General features: G+C 40.2%; 3 protein-coding genes across 3 annotated transcripts in view; all 3 read right to left on the reverse strand.

Moving 5' to 3' along the window:
• Window positions 1-1,323: 1,323 nt before the first annotated feature.
• SPTSSA (serine palmitoyltransferase small subunit A) lies at window positions 1,324-5,690 on the reverse strand. Its single transcript, XM_009563602.2, has 2 exons — window positions 5,534-5,690; window positions 1,324-2,569 (listed from the first exon to the last, which is right to left on the reverse strand). Exons 1-2 carry the CDS (start codon window positions 5,634-5,636, stop codon window positions 2,466-2,468), a joined length of 207 nt encoding a protein of 68 aa, XP_009561897.1. The 5' UTR covers window positions 5,637-5,690; the 3' UTR covers window positions 1,324-2,465.
• A 1,154-nt stretch (window positions 5,691-6,844) lies between these two features.
• Window positions 6,845-14,385, reverse strand: EAPP (E2F associated phosphoprotein). Its single transcript, XM_054067351.1, has 6 exons — window positions 14,238-14,385; window positions 13,804-13,985; window positions 12,209-12,307; window positions 11,767-11,890; window positions 10,795-10,920; window positions 6,845-9,461 (listed from the first exon to the last, which is right to left on the reverse strand). Exons 1-6 carry the CDS (start codon window positions 14,309-14,311, stop codon window positions 9,191-9,193), a joined length of 876 nt encoding a protein of 291 aa, XP_053923326.1. The 5' UTR covers window positions 14,312-14,385; the 3' UTR covers window positions 6,845-9,190.
• An 812-nt stretch (window positions 14,386-15,197) lies between these two features.
• The window catches only part of SNX6 (sorting nexin 6), a 33,705-nt gene continuing 23,667 nt past the window's right edge, over window positions 15,198-25,235 (reverse strand). The window contains exons 11-15 of the mRNA XM_054068132.1: window positions 24,166-24,205; window positions 22,922-23,008; window positions 21,843-22,002; window positions 20,749-20,834; window positions 15,198-15,953 (exon numbers count right to left, since the gene is read on the reverse strand). Of these exons, the coding sequence (XP_053924107.1) occupies window positions 15,900-15,953; window positions 20,749-20,834; window positions 21,843-22,002; window positions 22,922-23,008; window positions 24,166-24,205 (427 nt within the window). The 3' untranslated portion in view covers window positions 15,198-15,899. The remainder of the gene's footprint in view (window positions 15,954-20,748; window positions 20,835-21,842; window positions 22,003-22,921; window positions 23,009-24,165; window positions 24,206-25,235) is intronic.

Genomic DNA, 25,235 nt, shown 5'->3' on the forward strand with positions numbered 1-25,235 from the left:
TCACCCTTTTAAAACAGAAACGTAATTGACCAGCTGCTTCTAAATGGTATTTAAGTTGCTTTCAACCTCTAGCTTAAACAGAAAAAGCTTAGTTATATCATAAGAAGGATATGATCCCCCAACTTACATGACAATAAAGCAGGCTGCAGTGCGAAAACAGCTCGATAGCCTTATGATTCATTTATTATTCAAATACAATTATTAAATCAATCCTTACCAATACCCTTACTTTAAAAAGGAAAAATTACTCTGCTTCATAATTATCACTCCTTGAACCACCTCTTCACTATATCAGCTTTATGAAAGGACGTGTTACAGAAACTTTCTTCTAGAAATTCAAACTCCAGTAACATACAGTATTTTATTAATGGAACTATTCCACCTTTACTCAAGTACGTGGAATCTAAAAGAACAGTCCAAAATTATTATAAATTAATAAAAAGAACTGCTGAAAAAGACTGCACTCAGACTAGCAAATTGAATTCACATATGATACCAATCGAGCCCACTCCAATCCAACAGAAGTGATTACAGTTACTCATTTTTCCCTCAACAAAAAGCAGAAAGCTAGTACAAGTCAGTATATCACGGCCCTAGTACAAAACCTTTCACAATTAAAAATCATGTTTAACATTCCCGGTGCCACCCCACATAAGGGCATTTTCCCCATCATATAACTAAAACCTTTCCTCAGCAGTAGACATAGTGTGGTAGCAGTTTGCCAAGAAACATCACAGGACCAATTTAATCCACGGACAGCAGGAATTTATACTACATTACTTCAAAAAGAGTATGTTAATTCATAGTTATCTCCATATATATTTAAAATACTCATGTACAACTCTGGATACATTAAAAAAAAAAAACACCACTCCAAAACCTACTCATGTTTAGACAGTTTGTACTAAGCAAAGGCACTAATTTAGCAGGTGACTCCTATCAGCTTCAGTAAAGCTAGGGTTCATCTAAGTTTAATGCCCACTTCTCACAGCTCCAACATGACAACATGAATTTTTAATCAAGATACACATTAGATTCTTAAATAAAGGGGAAAAAAACCTCCTTTCTCATGAGTGTGCATTTGAGAAAATCAAATAAACCTGAAAGACAAAGATTTAGTTGTACAATGTAGGTATAGTTCCTGATTTCAACAGAAGATGCATAAAAGATATAACAGTACCTATTAGTATTACCGGGCCAATAAAAAATCACAATTCTTTTGCTCAAGTATCATTTTTCACCTTTTGGAAATTTCTGAGAAAAGCATTTAGAAAGACATTAACTTCTCAAAAAAAGTTTTGCATCAAAGCTCTGCTTTTAAACTTTTATTTTTTTTATACAACAACAACAAAAAAAATCCTCCACTTAGGAAAGTTAAGTTGTCACCATCTTACATTTCAGAATACAAAACTGAAAAAAATCCTTATTAAAAAAAGACCGGACTTCAGCCAAGTATTCAGCTACTTATTGCTGTAGTTGTAACTCAAGTCCATTTAAATCCCTACATTTTGGTTGTTGGTAGCGAGAACATGTTTGGAACACTAGCAGCAATAGAAAACCCCTTTAAAACCTAGACATAGTTACACTGTTGAGTCAAAATTAGCAGAAACCATAAGCATTGGAACATGATAAAGCATCCTGTAAAAGTACAAATGAATTGGTATCTAGAAAAACAGGGTTGATTTAAAGTGCTATCCCAAAAGCCTTATGTGGGTCTATGTCAGTAAATAAAAGTTTTCCCCCCCCCACTAGATAAAGCCCAGAACCACAGCACCACGCTAAATATAACAAATGCAGTCGTTGCTCTGCCTCAATGCCTCATCTCCCTTCTCAAACAGGTGGAATATAGAAACTTGAAATAACTGCTAATTCCAAATTTAGGTCGTATGCACAAATATACTGTTGTTCAAAGTTTGGACAGCAAACAGTACACCTGAGTTCAGTCATACAAACTAACTTCTGTAAATAGCATTAGATGAATATATCCATGTTACTAATATGAATCTAGATGTATTTTCTTACAAAACACGTTAATAGAAATATCCAGGCAAATACATACCAAACAATAGCAAAAGCTTTAAGCCCCATTTAATAGGATGAATTCTGATTAAAAATAGAAGGCAATTAAGATTTACTCAAAATTACTCAAAATTACAATTAAGAAAAGCTTTCACAGTGCAATATTGAAACTGTCACAAAGTTAAGAAAATACTGATATCAAAGTACAATCACAATGTTAAAGTAGACAAAACTACTATACAAGGGCATATCTTGTAAAATTAAAAGGAATGCACACAACACAGGGGACAGCTCACGTCCCTGCTCTACATATCTCGCTTGCTAGTCTTCGGAGTCATGATCGTGTCTTTCTGACATTGGTAGAAGTCTTGTTAAAACTGAGAGGTTCATTCTTCTTTGTCGACCAGATTTCAGAGCCTGATTACTTCTTGAAAATACGTTCTTCATCACTGCACAACTTCAAAGTAGTGCAATATTGCCATGATGTGCTGAGGCATGAACACATAGCCCGTGTACAGTGCCATTCCAACAATGGAAACTAGCATGGAATCTGAATTACAGTTGAGGAAAAAGCCATTTAAAATAGAAAGCGCATTAGACATCGTGTAACTGTAGCATTAAAACTTGCCTGATAACTACCGTATAACATCACATTTTTAAATTAGACATGGTTAACTGAATTCAGCACCTGCAGAAAGAACCAACTGAACACTGAAAACCAGAACACCGGTAGAAGTGATTAGATGAATTACAGAACGATGCCTTTGCAAGTTATCCATTGCCTTGTCATGGACAGGCCAAAGTATGGGAAGGGTGAAGGAGGAACTGAAAATGAGCACTGAGAAGATACAAGCTCTTATAAGCATCTTCCTAGGCTGCAGAGGCCAGCCCCATTCAGCCAAGCAGAAAAAAAGTCAAAAAAATACCCAAAAAGACAATAATATGAGTAGCTGTACTGAACAAGAACTCTTATTTGCAGGTGACCTACTCATTTTTCAGCAGATACCATGAGATGCTGACCTGAACTTCTTCAAATAGTACGACCTAAGCAATTTAGTTTAAGATCCACAAAACACACTTGGTGTGAAAGTTGTGTTGTTAGTGTAATAAAGCTGGGAAACCTCAAATCCATTTCTAGCTGCCAGTATCCTCTATGTTTCTAAGTCTCCACATTAGCTGGTTCATTTCTGCATCTGAACACCACACTCAGGCTGTTCCTTCATGGGCAAGCAGCTCAATTTATGTTGTCTAACAGTACTTTGGACATAGAAACTGCAGGAGGAATGAAAAGTATGGATTACACTGTGACATGCACCTTTCTAACTATTCCATTCACAAAGTCTCAGAGCATCAGCATAGCTTCAAGTCAGCTTGTGTTTAAACAAATACATACTCACTAGTACTTCACTATGGCAGATCACACTGCAAAACAAACTTCCCATGAAGCTATCTGCTAAACAATCTTAAGATCCCTTTATTAGGTGAACTCCTATGTGGGACCTTCTGTAAAATTTAGAGATGAATGCTTATAATGTATACATACAAATGTCCCTTTGTCAAGCTCTAGGGTTGAAAAAGCCTTACCTATAGAATTACGGCATCAGCTTACTGAATGATTACACCATTCAAAGCTTTATGTTTCAGAAATTCAGAAGTACTCTAAACTAATAAAAACCTGTTGCCTTCATCCAACGATCTGCAGAGATTCAGTAAACTTAGTCAGAAACTCTATAAAAAGCGCTAGAGATTAACAAGCATGATAACGCTGACTCAGTTTCCACAGGTGAAACCAGAGGAGCTGCACATGCCACATGTCCTCAAGAAATCAAGTCGTCACAGCATGTGTGTAAGAAACGCTCTCTGACCGACCTCCTTGTGGCAGAGCAGCGGTATGAGCTGTGCTCATTAGAGCATACTAACCGCTTGGTGTATTTTTAGTCCCAGAAGATTAGACAGCATGAGAGACTAAAATGAAGGTCAACTCATAAATCCACATTTCCGTATCAGCACTTACTTCTGATTCTGGAGCACAAGCAGCAGGAAGACAGTCAGCAGAGCCACGCACTGTTAGCTCCCAAGGCTGCTGCATCTGTACAGCACCCTGGCCCTGTTACAGGGGTCTGCTTTGAGGACAAAAAGACATTTTGCTGACCTGAGATTGCAAGCTATACTTGTGCCACTTCAGACAATAACAAGAGGCAAAATGAGCCCCTTTTACAAAAGTAGACATGCATACACACCTTTGTTTATTTAAATATTTTGCACAAGTTAAAAAGCTGCATGGTTAGCACAAGATATAAAAAATTACTTTTGAGTAATGCAATTGTAGGGAAGTTTCCTCAGTGATACAGATATGTCATAAAAAGAGCAAAGTATGTTACAAGGCACACAACGTTTTGAAGGCAAAACGCCCTACCTAAACAATCATGCACAATAAGTCTATAAATACTGGAAAAGAGAAGTAGTTATCGCTACTTCCACTGACTTTACATAGGAAAAAAGTCTGATTGCACAGCTGTAACTTGGGCAACCACTTTTATACAACAAATGCAAGTTCTTTCACAAAACTGACCAGTACTTCAGTAAAAGCAGCTTCTCTGTACTACTTACGCCCTTCTTTTTGTTAACATTTTGGTCTCTTTTTGCCTCTCAACATTAAGTAGAGATGGCTCAGGGTCATTCATACAAGATATCATTTTAAGTCAAAATGAAAACAGTCACACTTTAGAGAAAAATACTTGTGATGCCACAACAATGCTCGAGAGAACACACTGCTTATGCGAAAGGGCTACGTAAAGAAGCAAACCTATAAATAGTCTTTATACAGATGCCTTCACATAAGCACCCATCAAGTTCTTCCACTCCAAAAGAGCCAAGTAAACTTACCAGCTCAGGGATTAAATACACATCTAATAAAAACGATGTGACAAAGCAGCATGCAAACACAAGCTTGCAAGGTTCTGCAGTGCATACGCTTATTTTCTACTAGACAAGCATGCATGACTGACATTTGAAGGCTGGACTCGACAATCATAGAACCATAGAATCATAGAGTACTTTGGGTTGGAAGGGACCTTAAAGATGACCCAGTTCCAACCCCCCTGCCACGGGCAGGGACATCCCACTGGCTCAGGCTGCCCAAGGCCCATCCAACCTGGCCTGGAACACCTCCAGGGATGGGGCAGCCACAGCTTCCCTGGGCAACCTGGGCCAGCGCCTCACTGCTCTCAGAGTGAAGAAATTCCTCCTTATGTCCAGTCTAAATCTGCCCCTCTCCCGTTTAAACCCACCTCAAAGGTCTTTTCCAACCTTCGCCCGTCTGATTGTACAACCTGCCCATAACAGAAAGCTCGAGAGTTCAGCGCAAAAAGACAGGAAAGCAGCACTCCCGCCCCTCCACAGGAGAACCACCCGAAGGACAAACAGGAACCGGCGCCGATGGGGAGCGGGGCCCCGGGGAGCCCCCAGCCCGGGCCGAGGCCGCCGCCCGCCCGCCGCCCCGCAGCAAGGATACTGAACACCGTGCGCTCCCAGGGCTCCAGCATGTAGAGCGCGGTGACCAGCAGGTACTGGTAGTACAGCCACGACACCCGCTTCCAGGCCGAGCCCAGCGCCATGGCGGGCGCCGCGCACACCGGGGCGGGGGCAGAGCGCTCCGCCCCCGGTACCGCCCCGTGAATCCAAACCGACGCGCCGGGAATGAGGGAAGAAGGCCCGAGGGGAAACCCGAGGGGAAACGGGGCTGAACATGGGCCGGTTCTGAGCACACCGATCCCGCGTGGATGGGAAAAAGATGGGGGGGGAGAGGGAGGACAGCTGTGCCCGGTGACAGCGCCAGAAACCACAGGGTGCGACACACAGACAGGAACACAGACACGAACACACAGAGATACACACAAAGATCATAGAATCACTAGGTGGGAAAAGCCCTCTTGAATCATCGAGTCCAACCATTCCTATCTGCCACTAAACCATGTCCCTGAGCGCCTTTTAAACCCCTCCAGGGTTGGGGACTCCCCCCCTCCCTGGGCAGCCTCTGCCAGTGCCCAATGACACTTTCCATGAAAAAATTTTTCCTGATATTCAGTCTGAACCTCCTCTGGCGCAGCTTGAGGCCATTCCCCCTTATCCTGTCACTTGGGAGAAGAGCCCAGCGCCCTCCTCTCTCCAACCTCCTTTCAGGTAGTTGCAGAGAGCAATAAGGTCTCCCCTCAGCCTCCTCAAGGCTGAAAAATACACACACACACAGAGACAGACACACAGAGACACCCTCCCTGACTGCCAATTGGCCTAAGACAAGGACAAATTCCCAGAGGTGGGCCTGGGACTGGATGATTAGGGAGGCCGCTGGCAGTTTTCACTGGCACTCTAGCTTAGAAGGCAGGAGTTCAAAAGAAGTCTACCCGAAAGGGACATAGTTGGCAATGGGGCACTGTGACTTTGCAGAGCAACCACTGGGCACCAGGGCCAGGACCTTACGTGCCAAGGTGCTCACTGTAGATTAGGAACTGGTATCGACCCACCATCCTCACCGTCATCGAGTGGTGTGATTCTGTTCTTGCAGTGCCCCTGCCTTCACCTGCGCTATCGGTACTATGAAAAACAAGGAAATGCAGTCACAGGAGGGTGCACGTAAGAGCTATTTATATGGCTGGAAAATACAACTACTGTACTAGGAGATAGCTGTGCAAAAGAAACCAGCTGGCAGAGACAACTGAAGACTCTACTGGTTTGTCTGGCAGAATCTGTAAATGAATTTAATTCAAACAGAAGACATTTAGACACACTTCGTGCAGATTTATTTCAGCACAAGAAGAAATGAGAGCATTCACACAATTAATATCCCCACACAAATGGCTACAGGAGCTGTTGTCCCTATCCAAGACCGCTGTTGCTTCTTGCATTTGCTGCTGAAGGAGTATTGCGTCGGTGTTGCTGCTTGAAAAAGTGGTGGTAATCACAAAAGCCTCCTTTCTATGTAAACACGTACAAAGTTCAAGGACAAGTGTGGTATTCAGCACAGCTAAAACATTACTCCCATTCAAAGCTGTAAGAATGTTATCAGTATGGGGCAAACAAGTCCCAGTGCTGCCTGCCCCTACAGCTCCTAAGCTCTGCAGTCCAAGTGACAAGGCAAGCAAGAAGCAGCAGCAAGAAGGTACCTGAGATGAAAAGTACTGTTGAGACAGGCCGGCTTCCAAATCTCCCACTACATCTGCTCTAAGGCACCAGGTTGTGCCCAAGCCCTTTACACTTCTCAATACAGTACTGATGAGACAGGTTTTTTCACTAGGTAGCCCCTTAAGAAAGTCAGCAATTTTCCTCCGCGTGGATTTTCCCTTCCTCCACCAGCTCCATTCTATCCTTGCGTAGGGATTGCCATCACTTACTGTTCCTCCTGCTACACCCACATCAACACTTGAACCCTTGAACTACCTTCTTACATGCTTACATTTCCAGTAGCTCAGTGCAAAGACTCTTAATCTGGTGCTACAGAGCCTTTACGCTCCACCTGGAAAGTGAAGACAGCTACAAGTCCAGCACGCCCTACAGCACAGACTGTATCTTGTCACACCTGCTCCTCCACAATTCCACTAAGAAGCAGTTCCTTGTATGTTCAGAATTTTCCATATACTCCTCCCTGCATATGGCACACAGTAACAGTTTATCCCACTTTAGATAATCTCTTAGATATCGATACACCAGTCAGACTCTGCACTGATCAGCCTGACTGTAGGTAGCAGAGACCAGATTGTGATCTGATCTCAGGCGGATCCCGAGCCTCAAAACAAAAGACGGCTCAGTTTTGATCAGACGTTGGCCAACCAAGTGTGCAATAGCTCCCTCAACAGTTCCTACCTCATCAAGCCCAGGTTAAGTTTCTGCTGACCTGCAAACAGGAAGTCAATGTTCTCTTCATGTAATCCTGACAGAACTGATGTTTTTCTTTCTTCCTAAGCTCATGTGACACTGTGTAGAACGTGTGTGTAGATTAGTAAAATCCAGCACCAGGAACTACAGAAGGTAAACAGAGTCACAAGGTTTTATTACAATCAAAAGCGCAAAAGTATGATGTTTTTCAGGTTCCTGCCTCCTAAGTTTAAATATATTCTGACAACTCAAAGCACATGTAACAAATTTCCTAGTACTATTAAAAAGCATAAAGATGAGATTTTTTTCAGACTCTTGTCTGAAGCGTTAAAAAAAATATTGGGCTGTAGAGAGGAGATGTTATTTAATAATAAAAAACTAGAGTTCACCCCTTGGGAGCATGCCTGGAGGAAAAGAGGGAAGGATCCAATGTTAACATTGCAGTGGCTTCATAGGCAAAGCAAGAAGTCTAAGTACCAAGTAGCATAAGTTCTTTATGCTTCCATAAAGAAGCTGTACATGTACTAAAGAAAAGGAAAAAGCATACGGACTAGCTCTATGGTCATAGATCTGACCATAAATTTCTTCTTAAAATGTGTCAGCGTAAGGAAAAATGACAACAGAAAAAAAGTCCAGTATTTTCTTCATATACATATTTACATTAAAACTCTGAACTGTATTACTAAGCAATTATGTTGATTTGAACGATCCATGCCAGAATGATCCATACCAGCAAACCTGAAAGAAGCTAATCTTCCACTCTATAGAAATAAAAATTTCCATTTTGAGATCTTAATGGACCCAAAATCCAAACATAATGACAATTCCTTCTTTATCAAACCTGCCTTTGTGCAAATCTACCAAGAACACCAGCGTGAAGAAGCTAAACACCCCTACCAAGAGTTGTTTACCACATGCCACAGAAATGACCAATACAGCTATGGAGAACCAGTAACTGTACAGCATTTATTCTAAGCAGCAGTTCTAATACATATTGAGATAACGGATAGTATATATACCGGGAATGATCATAATACAGAGATCACACATTATATTTACAAAACTTTAAATCCCCGAAGATGAAATCACCTGGCAGTTTAAAAGAGTTTTGCTCTCCAATGCACAGTTAACTGTATTCCTTTCATAAACTCTGCAAAAATCCAACCATTACGAAGCGCTCTGACGAAAATGTACTTTAACAAGACAGTATTTTAGAAATGTTAACATGCCTGCATTTCTGATACTTCACCCAGTCTTAAACCCTGCAGGATTTTCCCCCCATGTCCCAGGTTTTTGCACATTAGGAATGGCTGGCTAGAACATTGAAGAAGTGAAAAACTTCATCTTTATCCATCACTGCCACTTCAGTTGAGCATTCAGTACACAATACTGGATGATACACTTCCATTTCCTCTTCTTCTTCATTTGATTGTACAGAAGAAGTTGCTTTACTGTACTTCATTTTCTTACTTCTTCTCTTTAGCTTCTTTCTGTATTTCAGAATTTCCTCTTTGTTAACAATGCAGTTCATCACAAACATTGCTCTGTATTGTGTTTTGTAAGATTCATGTCTGCAGAGAAGAGGAGAAAATACAAGTCATACCATTGGTGAAACTGCCTTCAAGAAATTGGTTATCATCACTGGAAGTAGGGTCAAAGATAGGAAGTACCATGCCAAAGGGCTGAAAAGCCAAATAAATACAAAGTTTTATACACAGAACTACAAAAAAAAAAAAAGTAGTTATCTGTCTTGCTTTTAAGGCATTTTTAAAAACACGCTGGTTCTTGCTGAAATAAACACCCTAGAGTACAACAGTATCAGTACTATAGAATTATGCAAAAGACAATGAAGTTGCAAGCGCAAATAACTAAACTACTGGCACTTGTATCCTAAAATGTCTTGGAAGCACATAGCAAAATCCAGGGCCGCAGTTCAATTCAATTCAACACAACGTCCCTCAGGCTGCAGTTTTACAGCAGCCTAAACCAACGTAATAGGTGGCAGCGCAAGTCCTATCTTGATTTCTGCTGGCTTTACTGCTTTTATAACGGGTGCTGAACAATTTCATTTTATTAAACCCACAAAAGACCAGTCTGACAGTAAAAATGGGCCATTTTCTGTCAGGTTAGCAAACTCAAATGCTTACTATAAAATAGGGTCAAGGAGACCAGAGCCAGCAAAGGGAAAAGAGTGAGAACAGTACCCAGCACTTAGATGATTTTAGGCCACTGTGGAATTTTATCCTCAATCACCAAAAGTACTCAAAAAATGAGAGGTAGTTTATTCCTCATTTCGCAAGATTTCTGTCTCCTTTACCCACAGTTCAAAAGTCCTCTCCTTAGCACGGGTTAGCAGTACTAACTAGGTTTGCAGCGCTGTCTGGCACTGGAAAGCTGCAAAACACACTACGGATTCTCATCTAAATGCTTTCCAGGACCTTCCAAATCTAACTGTACTCAAAACCACAACTGCTAAGACTCAAACCAGGTAAAAATATGCTAACTTGATTTTGCTTAATCCTCCCCTAAACAAGGCATTTCTACACAAAAATAGCCTGGAATAATTTTATGCCTCTAAGCATCAAGCCAACACATTTAAAAAAGAAAAAACAGCCTGTCCAGTCTCCATGAATTGTGGGTGTTTTTTAATAGTTTACTTTCTCCACCATGCCAATGTTCCATTTGGTTCTTCCTCATCTCCATATCGCCAGTTAAACTGATCATCAAATTCTTCCAAACCAGCATTCACCCTAAATCTGATTCGCATATACCTGCCTTCTCTTTATTAGCACCACCTCGCAGGACAGACTTGATCAAATCAATCGATCAAACTGAAAGCACTAAGAATACAACTGACCAAAAAAAAAGACATTACTGAAAGACCCCTTATTGTTCACCAATTACCTCTGGCAGTCCAGGCATAACGTTGTCATGCAAGCAGGGCAATTCAAAACAGCATCACTGTTTGGAACAGCTGAAGGTTTTTGCTGCCGTTGCTGCTGCAGTGACACTCTTCTTTGATTACGGTACCTACCAAGTCAAGAAAGGAGGAAAGAGAGACAAAAAGTGAAATTATGTGCCCTTGCTGTTCGGCGTATTAATTCAACCGCCAAACCTTTTTTATATTAAAATACCCCAATTCATAACTGGCTCTTTCTGGAAACCTTTTTCACCAAGTCAAAGCATATAAATAAATAAACTGGTGGGGAAAACCACATACAAGTATCTTTCATTTATTTTTACGGAGGATTTTCATTTGGTGAGACAAATACACCTAGCATGACAATTTGTGCCAAATAACCCTCTCCTCTGATGAGACAGATATCTCAAGCGCAGCCTCTGCAGGAAACGTACATTAATATTGTCCTTTTCAAAAGATTTACATGGAGAATTTTGCTTCTGCTGCAACAACCATTTTTCTGCTTCAAAAAACTCTCAAGCAAAGCAGCCTTGTGCTGTTCCTATTTTACCTGAACGTTTTGTGCCTTACTAAATTAAAAGTCTTCCAAAGCCAGGCATACAATACTTAGCAGGAATAGATATTCATTTAGCAATCAAAGTATTTCACAACCTTTTCATCCACTGCGTGGTTATTTAGATGAGCTCTACAGAAAAAAAAAGGCTTGCAGAAGTAGGAAGTCTTTTTTTAAAAAAAATGCAAGTTTTAGAATTGTGCGATTTTGAAGACTCCACTTCCATGAGATACACATATGAACCATACAGGCTTAGAAGTTTCACATGCCGTAAATTCTAAATAGAAGTATTTTCAATGCACGGATTTGACAGCATTGCCTTTTTCTCTATATTGATAATTTTCATTTAAATTTTTCAGTTTATGTTAAGCACCCTACAGTTCAAACATTTATGGACTCTTACCCCCTCCTTTGCGAGTCTACCCACTCTTGGTCTCTTCTGTCTTCTTCTGGGTCATATAGCAGTTCATCATTGGAAAGAATCCGACGTTGCTGATGTTTTCTGTTTTTCCGGACATCTTGTGGAACTAGAAAGATTTGTGCAAGCATAGATTAAATCCACCAGACATATGACGATTAAACATAAAACACAAAGGTCTAAACTAAAACATAAAGGTCTAGCTCATCTCTCCTCCAAATGCACCACCCCAAAAGCATTAACACACTTTACATACATTGGAATACATCACAAAGTTGTAGGAACTACATTGAGATGATACAGGCTGGTAATTCCCCCCAAGAGGCCACCTTCAGCAGTAGCCCCCTGACTCCCCCAAGAGGACTCTACAGGATCTGAGAGAAAGAAATGCTACTGTAAAGATGTCCTCCTCTCCTCAGCCATTTACCCGTTTTATCTTCATCCTCTGAATCAGAATCAAAGTAAACATCATCATAGTATTTTGAAGTGGTGGCAGGTCCAGTCTGCCCAGTACTTGAGGAAGCACCTGTGTGTGAAATTAGAGAGAGAAGTGGTAAGAACATTCCACCAAAAGGACCACAAGCATATAGCCCAGAACAAATCTTCATTTCCAAGTTTCTCTATCCAGAAGCGCTCTGCTTTATCTGGGTGTGTTAGGCAACAGCTCTCCCAATTTATTCTCACATCCTGATGATCCACAACGCTTGTGTTATTTCGTTTACAGATGCTCTCTCACAGCCAAGCCGCTTACTCTCCAAGAGGAACCGCAGGTACAGTTCAAAGGAAAGCTTTTCCCAAGGTACTCTCCCTTTAGGCACAGAGGACACATCAAATATGCCTGCTTCTGCCCCATAGAATCCACACAATCTCAGACCTCCACAAATCTTCGTTTATGTGAAAGACATAAAGGAGTAGCATATTGTTTCACAAACTCTGACTACCAGAAAATCCACCAAAAAATATCCCCCAAAATTTCAGAGTCACCGAAGTTCAAAAGACCCAGATGAATCGCCAAGCACATCTGTCACAGTCAGTCTGCACCAAAACTCCTATTCTGTGCAGGATCATCGTTGTGGTATAAATATCGCTACATCTTAACTACATAACAAAAACCTAAAGACCAGATTTGCCCACTTACACAGATAAAACTAATATATCTGCTGAATGCAGAGCGAAGTGCCTACGTTAAAGTGAATACTACGTTGATTGTCCAGGAAATTAACAACAGTTCACTAAGTGTTTTGTAATAAGTAAAGAGAACAGATGCTACAAATGCCAGAGCAACCCATTGTTTGCACTCATAGTACACAAACACCACAATACACATTTCTTTAGTACAGTTTTACTATTTAACATAGCATGTAATTATAAGCAGGTAAAGGAGAAAAAGATTAATGTTTTTCCTGACTTTCGCCTCCCAACTGACTGGGGATCTCAGTCCACCTCACGCTACTCATTTCTTCAAGAAAGGGCTCCAAATGTCGACAGCACCCAGAGCCAGCAGACAAAGTACCAAGCTGCATTAACAACATGTAGAAAAGACTTCTTAATACACGCGAAAGAACTTAAAAGAGAAGTTACAGAGATACTGGGGAAAAATGAGGAATAATCAAACAATGAAAAATTATATTAAACCATATTAATTTTTTAAGAGAAAAATGTAGAAAAGACTTCTTAAGACATGTGAAAGAACAACTTAAAACAAAAGTTTTACAGATACAGGGGAAAAAAGGGAAATGATCCAACAATGAGAAACCATAATAAAGCAGGGAGTCAGAAGTTCAGAAATGCCAAAATGGAAACCTTAGAAAAGATGAAACAGAGGCATTCACTGAAGCAGCGATTGGTGACTGTTTCTGCAGAAGCAATTGGCAATTTTAATATTTCCTGGAGGCTTCAATTAGGACTCAACCGTCACCACACACACCTTTTGCCACGGGAATAATACATTAACTTCACATCGTAACAAGACACCACTTAACTCACGATTTCATATGTAAGTAGATGATAAGCGTGATTTACCCACTTCTGGCGATTTCCATTTGCCTTCCATAGTTCTTAAGGCGGTGTTCAGTTCCGCTTCCATCTCCTTTTGGAACTCATCGTCACTAGAAGACTCGCTCTCCCCGGTGAGGCACTCCCGTATCAGCTTGCGCTTCTGGTCGGGAGTGCCATGCAGGAGCACATCCACCTCATCCTCCGAGCTGCAACATTCAAGCGTTACACACCGAATTACTACAATCCGCTGGGCACACCGACAGAGTCACATAGAAAACGGACACCCGAACCGCGTGGGTGCCCGGGGAGGCACTCGGTGTGTTTACAGGAGAGGGGTTCACGGAGGGGCACGATCAGCGCGCAGCCGCTGAGGCCGGGGAGGCGGTAGCTCCGCAGCTCTGTTCGCACGCTGCCGTTTGTGGGGCTCAAACGGGAAGCACTCGCCGCCCCGCCAGCACCTGCTGAGCGCTCGCTCCTCGTCGCTGGGCTCCTCCACCACGTACGGGTCATCCTCCTCTCGCAAGCGGCTCATGGCGGCCGCGACGCTCCGCCGCTTCCGGTCACCACTTCCGGCTTCCGGCGGGCGCTTCCGGCGGCGGCTCGACCCCAACCCCTCCTCTTCCGGGGCGGCGGCGGGGCTCGGGGAAAGCGAGGGGCGGGCGGCCCCGAGAGCCACCCCCGAGCCCTCCCGAGGGGGGCATCGCGCAGCGGAGGAGCCGGCGCGGCCCCCCCCCGCGAGGCCCCGGCACCGCGCCCCGTCCCAGGGGGACCCAGCAGAGCACACGCCTCGGTGCAGCACTATCACAGAGCCTTTGACTTAACATCGATCTGCGCCCCCAAACGTCCCCTCGTCCCCCAATGCCGCTGCCTCACTCGAGGGCTACAGCCCTGTAGAACACAGCGATGCCCCTGCGGAGGCCAAGCGGACCCTGATTTTACAACATCTGAAATGACACAACAGAAAAGCGGTTCCTGGGGAATTCACATGGTCCACGTAAGAGAGAGACACAGCGATACGACAAAATAAAACCGGATTCAGAGCTCTTAAGTCCAGTTCGCAGAATGAGATCCTTTTCAGGCATTCCTTTATTTAGTATACCTTTACTTTTTATATTCTGAAGCAAAGCTTCTTATCGGTATCACGGTGGGGCAGTATCACCTTTCACTGATATTTTACTCACTAAATCCCCTTCGGCTACTTTATTTCCCCTTTCTGGAAAGAAACCAAAGAAGTTGCAGGGTCAGCCACTGGGCTCAGAACAATTTAAGTACACGGGATAGGAAAGTCACAGACAAATGGACAGGCAAATGGATAAAACCTGAGAACGCAAGTGAAAAATTACTGGGCAAGTATTTAGTGTCAGACCAATCCAATACCTAACTCAATGGTTTTACAGGATGAACGGAGAAAAAGCAAATTAAATTAATCCGATTTACTAGAAAATATTAAGCTTACAGATGATACAATGTCGGCATAATTTTAGAAAAATCATTGATTTCATGGTTTATTTTACAATAATTGGATTAGTCTACAAGTTAAGGCAAACATACTAATGCATTTGCTTTTCTTTTTAAATCATAGTTAAAAAGGTTACACAAAGTTCTCCAAAATTTCTAAGAAATGTTCACGATTGAAAAAAAGATTAAGTTCCTTGATATCAGTACACGGAAAAAACCTAAGACAGTGTATACAATGCCTTTATAGTAACAATATTCAAATATCTAATGGTAATATTTAGGCCATTTGAACAATGTGCTTCAAATGGTAAACTTGAGAAATTACTTACAAAGGTAAATAAGGTTGGCAGCCATATCATAGTATTCATAATGTGAACATAATTATATTGGCTATTTTCACAAAACCAGAGCATTTGGTTTCTGAACAATGAAAGCATATAATGATTAAACAAACATGAATATGTATGTATTACAAGTATGCTGTTGCTTCATATAGTCTGGAGCTACTTTCAGGTGTTTCTTTTAATTCTTTTGAAAGAAGGAGCTTGCTTATGTGCACTTTGTCAAATGTTTTCTCCAGGGAACCGTAAATGCCTATTTAAAGTCATGGAAACAAAATCCAGAGGAGGGCAGCCCTTGTTAGTGGGAGGACGGAGCGTAGCTTATGTATCACCATTTAACACTGCCAGGCAGCTCTGCAGCAGCTGCAAGTTACCCTGTAAAAATAAAGAAAAATATGACCACATTTCCCTACTTAATTTTATGCTTGCAGCAAAAAGATGTCTTAGCAATGACACCACTGAAGGAGAACAGACAGGTATTAAGCTTACGTAGAAACATTTATGTAAGTAACTTCTATTTAAAGAGTTTTTTGAATGTAGGAACATTGTCTCAGGGAACTAAACAAAGCCAACATGAGAGTCAAAAAAAAAAAAGCACTGTTACCCTTCTCCATGTTTCTTCACAAGTTTCTGACAAAAGATCTTGCCTGGCCACAAAACCCACTCACTGCAATGTCTTCACAATGAAGTTCAAAGTTCTTTTCATTTTTTATGTAGTATAACAATTACTCTGTCACCGGAACATTATTCTCAAAGCAGAACTATTCTTGTATTATACGGAATACTGAATCAATCAAGGAGTGTTTACCAATGCACAACATTCACTATCTCCTCGCTAGAGTAGCCATGTAAGCTTGCAGCTCTGTTAAGGACAGGCCTTGTTTGAAAGACAACAGACTGAACAACTTCAAAACCAAAAACCAGACTAAATTCAAGGCTTCAAAGCAGAAGACTCCCAGTTGTCTCTACTGAATCTTTTTCAGCCTTCTCCAGAAGATAGTGATTTCAGTTATGGCTTCAACAGCTTTTTGTCCTTTTATTCCTATACTGGCAGAGGATATACACAAGCTCTTTAAAAAGCTTGTAATTCTGTGATATGAAGTAGTTCAATATACATGAGATGCAAGGGGACTCGGTGGCCCATCTTTGCAGTGCATAGGATTCTTAAACCTAAGGTGTCTGTTACTGAACAGCTGATTGCCGGCTATAATTAAGTAATGAATAAAAAGAAAAACTTCAGTCTGTAGTCTTTAGTCTTCAAAGAGAATACTTCAAGTATAATTGTGGACTACACACGTTACCTCTAAGAAAAGTGTCACAGTGATCCTTTGGCCATCCTTTACAGCCCATCAGCAGCATTAACTACATTTATAATTCACAGCCCACTATGTAGCATTCGAAAGAAAAGATGGTACCAAGACACCCCTTATAGTTCAGTCATTTTCAGATTCAACCAGCCAGTCTACTGAAATTTTCCAAGTAGGCAAATAATTAATTTTCATTAGATCAGATCTACAAAGTTCACAAGAGCAACCTTATTTAAATTATAATAAATCACAGAATGATTTGAGTTGGAAAGGACCCTAAAGATCATCTAATTCCAACCCCCCTGCCATGGGCAGGGACACCTCCCACTGGCTCAGGCTGCCCAAGGCCCATCCAAGCTGGCCTTGAATACCTCCAGGGATGGGGCAGCCACAGCTTCTCTGGGCAACCTGGGCCAGTGCCTCACCATCGTCATTGTGAGGAATTTCCTCCTTAAGCCTAGTATAAATCTGCCCCTCTCCAATTTATAGCCATTCCTCCTAGCCCTATCACTACAAGTTTTTCTAAACAATCCCTTCCCAGCTTTCTTGTCCACCCCATTCAGGTACTGGAAGGTAACTATAAGGTCTCCTCGGAGGCTTCTCTTCTCCAGGCTGAACAAGCCCAACTCCCTCAACCTGTCCTTGTATGGACAACAGAGACTGTGAGCCATTTCTGTGAGCCATTACTGTGAGTACTTGACTTATATCAGCATAGCTTGAGAAAGTCTTATAAATTCATATTCACAAAGCGTTTCTTGCCAACTCTGGCTCCTAAGCTCTAGGTATTACACTTCCTGGCAGAACCATAGTGACAGAAACATCCTTCTTCTGAGGAAAAAAAATAGTTACTGACGAAGTATTTAAGCAAATCCCTTAGCACTGGATTTTGCTTACTCCCTTCTTCTGTCAGTTCCAAACAGACATCTGTTGCTAGTAATGCAACAAATTTTTCCACAAAAAAACCCACAGAAGAGTGTATATATCAGTATTTGTGGAAAGAGTTGTTTACATTTTTCTTTGAAGGAAGTCGCTATCTTAGTCATTTACAATTCATATATCAAAAGACTCTAAAAGTATAACCAAGGCTACAAATGCTTTAAGAATATTATTATAATTTTAGCATTTTCATCAGCTATCAAACCTTGTCTTGAATATGAAGTCCAACACAGGAACACCTTAAAATCAAACTGTTTAAAATACTGAACATGTTTAAAATGCAGCTTTTGCACTACATGCTTAAACAGCTAATCAGATCTTACAGTGGCTATAGCTACATGAAGTCATCAAATAACAGAAAGGGAGCTAAACATTATCCACAGGGATAGTCAGACAGAATGGCCATAGAAAAAGAAACATCAATCTGTTTAGTATAGGTCAGAGACCAAGCAGAATCTGAAAATACGGGCCAAACTCCAGTGTAAGTAAATCTAGGGTATTTGCTGCTGATAGGAAGCCAGTGCTCTCTTAGTCCCCGCCCCTCCCAGCCAAACTGTTTTGACACAAGGGATGCTGTGAAAGCAAGACTGAAAGCTTAGAAAAACACGCAGCAAATTTTAGCTCTATCTTACTACACAGCTGCACACATAATAGTGCCAACATAAGGGAGAGGAACAGTCATGCATCATCATCCTCCCTGGCAGTAGTCTGCACTTGCAACAATTCAAAGCAATCTCAACCCACAGTCCGATGTTTAGCTTTTTCAAAAGTCTTGAGCTGCAACCAGGAAAGAGTAAGAGGATATTAGCAGATTAAAACAAATATTTTCTATAAACATAACTAGGTAGAGACAATGCACTTCGTATTTGTGCATAGAGTGTCCCTGATTTACTAAAGCTCCATTTCCCTATCACCCTCCAGTCTTCTGGTGAGCCAGATATAGCTCAGGAAATGTGAGCCGTCTCTCAGAACCTTCTCTCTCAATGCTTTGGTCATTCTGACTTCTTCAGTACAGCGATCTCTGTGGTTGGAGATTTGTGTTCTTCCCACACAGAGCGAGTAACTTTTAACTGTGAGTCATACAGCAGCCCTCATTGTGGCTGAATTCCTCCCAAAGACAGCCTCTCTGGTGAGTTCCTACACTCATTGCTGCATCAGACTTCACCTTCATGCTTTGTGCCAGGCAACTCCAAGTCCAGAAGACACATGGCTAGATCACCTTGGAGACAGATTCATCTGCAAGACATCTAGTCTGGAGGTACTCCTTCCCACAAGAAAAAGAAACACAACAGAAGACTTGCAGCAAAAGCCTGCAGCAGTGTTATCTGTTGCCCACAGCCCCTACTCCCCAGTTAGCTTTTTTATGCTCAAAAGAGTACTTAGACCTGAATAACAGATCATGTTGCAATGTTTGGGAGTGCTGTGCTCCATATGTCACTGAGAAGCTACGCAATTTCCAGTTTGAGGCTGCTAAGATTTCATTTGCCTCCAGAAGATGCAAAAGCATGAAGACAGGGACTACTGCAGCATCAGGCAAAGTATTTTGTCCAGAACCTTAGAGCAGGGGGCTTTTGATCTGACTTCATTAATTTATAGTCTACATGAAAAAGTAGCTTCCTTTTTGCTTCTACCAGCTCTCTTTTGTCTCTACTGCAAGAGGAATTAGATGTCTACAAACACCCCACCTTACTTAGCCCAAACAAAACCAAGGCTACTTGGCCTCTGTGAAATAGAAGCATTGTTCATGATCTGCATTGCCACAAGTATAAAATCATCCTCTCTGGGACAAGAGGAAATCTTTATATGCCTGTAACATCATTCTTCACACATCAGGGCACTATGCAATCTCAAAAAAAGCCCCGGTCTTCTCATAGCATCCTTCTTCCTTTCATGGAACTACCTTAGAAAGTCTCCACCAAACCATTTCATCCTTCAATACTCTGTACAGACTAATAAAAACCTGTCCATAAGGCTACCCTCGAACACACTGGTTATAGCATTAACATCAAAATTTCCCATTACGCAAAATTGAAAAATGTGATCTATTGCCCTCGTAAATTCTGTGATAATCCAACTCAGAATCTGTAGAATCATATTCACCACAGATAAACAAACCCTTCCTCCCCAGTCAGGCCTGGACATGAGCATGTAGCTCATGGGTCTGGGGCATGACAGTAGCCAACTCCTTTCAGATTTATGGTGACTGAGAAACGCTAAAGGGCTGAGTTTTACAAGAAAGCTGCCTCCAGCTAAAGGACTGTTAAAGTAAGAGACAGCTGCCTAAGAAATCAGTGCAGCTAAACTGATTTAAACAAACTGATTTAAAAGAATCAAATACCTTGTGAAATTTAAGGACAGGCCCCTTAAGGATTTCTTCCTGAAAAAATGTATTTTACTGAAAAGGCTCTCTGCAACTTTCTTCTTTTCTCAGCACTTTAAAGGGCAAAAGGTTCAAAAAGTGTACTCTGAATAACACTCATCTGACTTCAGACAGGTCTGTGTGATCTCATGCTTAAAAGCCAGATTATCCTATACATCAAGTCCGCAACATCTGGACAACAGGAGAAACCACTTCCTATCTCACAGTAAAATGATGAAATGAGGTTTTAAAACTACACAGGTATTCAAAGTTTGCAGCTATAAATATCAAAGAGCTAGAGAAATAAAAAACTGAAGCCAGAATTGACTTCAAGGAGATGAGTTTTCCAAAGGTACCTTAAGCACACCAGTCCCTCAGAGATATTTCACCTGAACTTTTTTCCCCCTCTATTATTCAAGAACATTCACCTTTCTGGATGATGCTTTACCGTCTAATTTGTCTTCCCAACTGCGAAGCTCTATCACACAACAAACATAACCATGTTGGTTATTCAAGCATATAATTTTTAAAATCAGTTGAAATACAGGCTAAAAAGGATCACAATTACCTTAGCATGCTTTAATTCCAGTTCTGCTAGTTCCACAAGGTTTTTTCTGAATGCTGCAACTCTTCTTGTTTTAAAGTCTATCAGTTCTATAGAAAATAAGAAGGGATAAATTAATATTACTATTGCCCTGAACCGTTAACATACTTTCTTTCAGAATGGAACAGGTAAAGGGTGAGAGAAGGTGACAGGAAAAAAACTTGGACATTCCAGGCTCAAAGGTACTGCTATGACGTTGGATGAAAGCAAACCACGATTGCAGTTCCTCATCTCTCGCTAACCTATTGTGGACAAAAAGCTCTTTTGAAAAAATGACTAAGGTAGATGCTTTTAAAGATTTAATTCTCTTATTGCATGTGCACTGTTCTTTCAACGCTGATACGTTTATTAAGGGAAGACACAAAGCTAAAATTAGAATGAAGAACAGAGGAAGCAAGTATGCTTTATGCATATACCTATGTGGCTGATAGGATCATTCATTCTCCTGTCTCATTTATAGGAATCATTAGGCAGATTTACAGGGTCAAACAACTCTTACATGATAAAAACAGAAGAACATGGTGTTTAAACCTTCAACAAACGTGCCCCAAATAACAAGTCGATGACTGCCAACTCAACAATTGCTAATAACAATTTCAGCCTAAAAAAAGACAGTAAGTTTCCAGGAAAAAAGTCAATATGTAAATAAGGTTCCTTCTCCCTAGAGCTACTGTAACTCTGCAGCTTCAGTGAAATCTCATTTAATGATCTCTCCCTTTTCTAACATAGTATCTCTGCAACAGACTGCTGTCTTCACAGAAGAATGCATAAAACCAAATGGGGAATTTCAATGATACTTTAAAAGATTAAGTCTGCCTTTACTGCTAGCAATTTTCATTTTGCATCCTACTCTATGTATATAAAAAAGCTTTTAACAAATAATTTGCACCTAGAACTTGCTCTGCCTAGTGGAGCTATGAGGAGCTAAAGGAAAACTGAACTTCCTAAAATGAGTAAATACTGATTAAAAGATAACAGAACAAAAATCTATGCGCATTCATATCCTAAAATCTGTTAATACTCAAATAGTAACACAGGATCAAAGATCACTTAAATACCTTGTTTTGCCGATTCAGAGATTTTCTCAAATTTCTGACAGCATATTTGCTGTGTAGTTTCAGCTTGCAGCACATCTTTATTTTTTGCCCTTGCTTTATCCAATGCCTTATTAGCGTTTTCATAATCCACTAGTGACCTAGATCTTCTATACAAGAGATCCTACAAAAAAGGCATAATGTATAGAGTTTATGAGAATCTACCAAAGGATTTTAGTGTATACCAAGTAACAACAACAAAAATAAAATTTAAAAATCAGATTAATTTGAGTTTTGCTGTATTTCAGTTCTTATTAAATAATCTGCATTCACTTTACTTCATCCTGCAAGTCACAGGAATATCCATACCAGATCACACATGCAACTCAATATTGTTTCGCCTGCATCTTGTCTGACAGAAGACAGCAACAGATGGCTGAGACAATACTCCAAAAAGACTAAGAACAGACAAATGTGGGAAATTTCACAGCTTCTTAGATTAGAAGCAAACTATATTTAGATTATGCATCTGAAATACACACAGGGCCTGAGAAACAGCAGTAGCATTTTTTTTGTGCAAGTTATTGCTGTGATGATCTAATTCCAGACATTTTCTGTCAAGTGTTCCCCATTCTGTCATGATTCTTCATCATCTTACATCAAATACTTGGAACAAAATTTTCTGTAGGTAGAGATTATTAATTGGGCCCATATGTTTTCATATCAGCATTTGCACATCATCTGGAGTACTCAAATTTAATGTTAAAAAAAAGTAGGATTGCCTACAGTCTACAAGCAGCAAATACACTGCAAACACATGAACAATTCACCAATGCCTCTTCAGCTGTTTTCAGTTATACTGTACGATTTGGCCTTGGTAGGAAGATCACAGTTCCGAGCAGTCAGTCCCACAGTAAACAACTGTAATGTTAGTCCTTATATTCAACAGAGATCCAGGTTTTACAGTTGAGGGAGAAATTGCAGGGAGGTGACAGCATTTTAAGCTATCTACTCCATGTTTCTCAAGACGATCCTTTATCTATTGCTTCTTTTTGTTTGTTTGAAGAAACACTATTTCACTGAAGAAAACACCATAAAATCACCTTAGCAGCTTGCGATTCCCTTAAGTAATATTTCAGGAGATCGGAAAGTTTAAGATCTTCATCAGCAGACACCCGGGCCTCTATTTTCTGGGAAAACAGTAAGTAAAAGCATCAATTTAAAAACACCCCGACTTTGAGTATCCACTTGTATGATGTAAATACAACACGAATTATACAATAGTACATGGCAGATTGTTCTTCTCAAAAACTAAGATCATGCATTTGAGACAGAATACTTAAAGATGCACCATGAGAAACACTATTATGATTTTGTATTAATATGTAAGCATACTGTGCAAGCAATGATTGATAACTAGCTTTCTATTTCAAACAATGCTTTCTTCCCAATTTCAATTATATGTTTCATATACTAGAAAAAGAACAGAGAAACAAAATTATCTAGTATTAGGAGTTACATAAGAAGTTGTGTTGTTCTTGAAATCAAAGGAAAATAAAATTTTAAGGGACCTTTGCAGATTAGTTGTTAAACCACATGTATTAAATGGTCCAAAAGACCAATAAACTTATTGCTTGTATTTGAAACACACATTTCTGTGAACCTAAAAACACAGTCTGCAAGTGCATTTTTTAAATCTTGACTATTTTAAAAAATTTTAAAAGGCAACATTTTAAGTCAAAGCAAGCAATTCCGTTAATTTCATTTTCTTTCAAGTATGTATTTATGCAGGTACAACAGTCTGTGTTTTGGAAATGCACACACATTCGAAAGTATTCCTGATACATGGCATGCATCTTCTGCTCCACCAAGCCAAATAAATAAGGCAAAAGAGACAAGATATTTGCAATCTGGTTAGGAGATTCAGCAGTAGTTATTTCTGAGTCAGATATTTGCAGAAACAAATCCTGGCTCCAGAAAAAAAGCAGCATGACCACAGTTTTTTGTATTAAGGACTACATTTCTTTTTTCCATAACAAGTTCTCTGATAGCCAGTAACTAGTATGGAAGGCCTCCATGCATTTTAGAGGAACAGCAGCTTTACTAGTGTATTACATAGAAAACAGGAAGATTGCCTAGAAATGCTGAGTAGACTGTTGACTTCTAAGGATCAACAATTTTACAAATCAGATGACTGAAATCTTATGCTTTTTCATTCCCTGCCCAAAATACCTTAAATGCTTCATGCAGAAGCATTCATAAAACATCCACATATTAATCTCTAGATGTCCTGCCAATTCCAGGATGTACACAAAGAATATATCTAAAAAGGTTTCATAGTACATACCCTTGTTTTGTCAAATAACTCTGATACCTTCAGAAAAAACCTGCAGAAAGGAAACAGCTTATATTACAACATTAATTGGAACAGTCTAATTACTTTCTAGAAATCAAAACATTTTCCACAATACGTACTAAATGCACTGCTTAGAATTTTAATTCACAGAACTCAGAGAACTAAGAGTTTCAAATTGCAGCACTTCAAACATCTGGGAATTATAAAGTAAAGAACAAAAGGGAATGGTAAGGGACAAACAAAGCATAATGGATGGATGTTTTTATGGAAGAATAACTGCACAGCTCCTCAGGGATTTTTTTTGCTTCTGTGAATTAAACCCCAAACAAGACTACCCTGGTTAACAGTCTACACTATTATCAAGTGCCCTTCACTCAAATTTGAACCTACTTATCTTCACACACTAAACATGACGTATAACCTACTCGGAATTTAGGGAAGCTGAGCAATGACGTGACACATCTTCATCACAGGAGACAATATAAGAGTTCAGTGTAACCACAGACCAAATTAGAGTCAAATCATGCTATTTTGACAGAAGATAGAGGCGATTCCTGACAGACCCTAACAGACTACATCAAATTCTCAACACTGTAATCAAAGTAATCAATACGTGCGGTATCACCACATTTGGAAGTTTATCACTGTAATTCACATTAATTAACAAGAATAAGTTAACTTTTGTATTCCTCTCCCACCTGTCGTCACACTACTCTAATAACTGTGCATGTTCACAAGCATCAACATCCTTAAGCTATGTTTTACTTTCAGATACAGGAAACTTCATTTTCAAGTAATTCCCTGAAAGATTAAAGGACAAACATCAGCACACAGAGACCCTCTTCTATTTTCAAAGTTTTACATATCTCTGTAATTTTTCTTTTTCTAAAGGCTGTAAAAATGCCAGACAAATATTTTCCAGCCAAATATTAAAGCAAAAGTAGTAAAGCAGTCTGTTACAGAAACGAAACACTAGAGGGGAAAACCTCTTAATGCGATTTAACTATAATAAATCCTGGTATTCTCATAACAAGAGAGCTACCAATCTCAATAGGTCACCA

This window comes from Cuculus canorus, chromosome 5 (genome assembly GCF_017976375.1).
Source record: "Cuculus canorus isolate bCucCan1 chromosome 5, bCucCan1.pri, whole genome shotgun sequence".
NCBI classification, from domain to species: domain Eukaryota; kingdom Metazoa; phylum Chordata; class Aves; order Cuculiformes; family Cuculidae; genus Cuculus; species Cuculus canorus.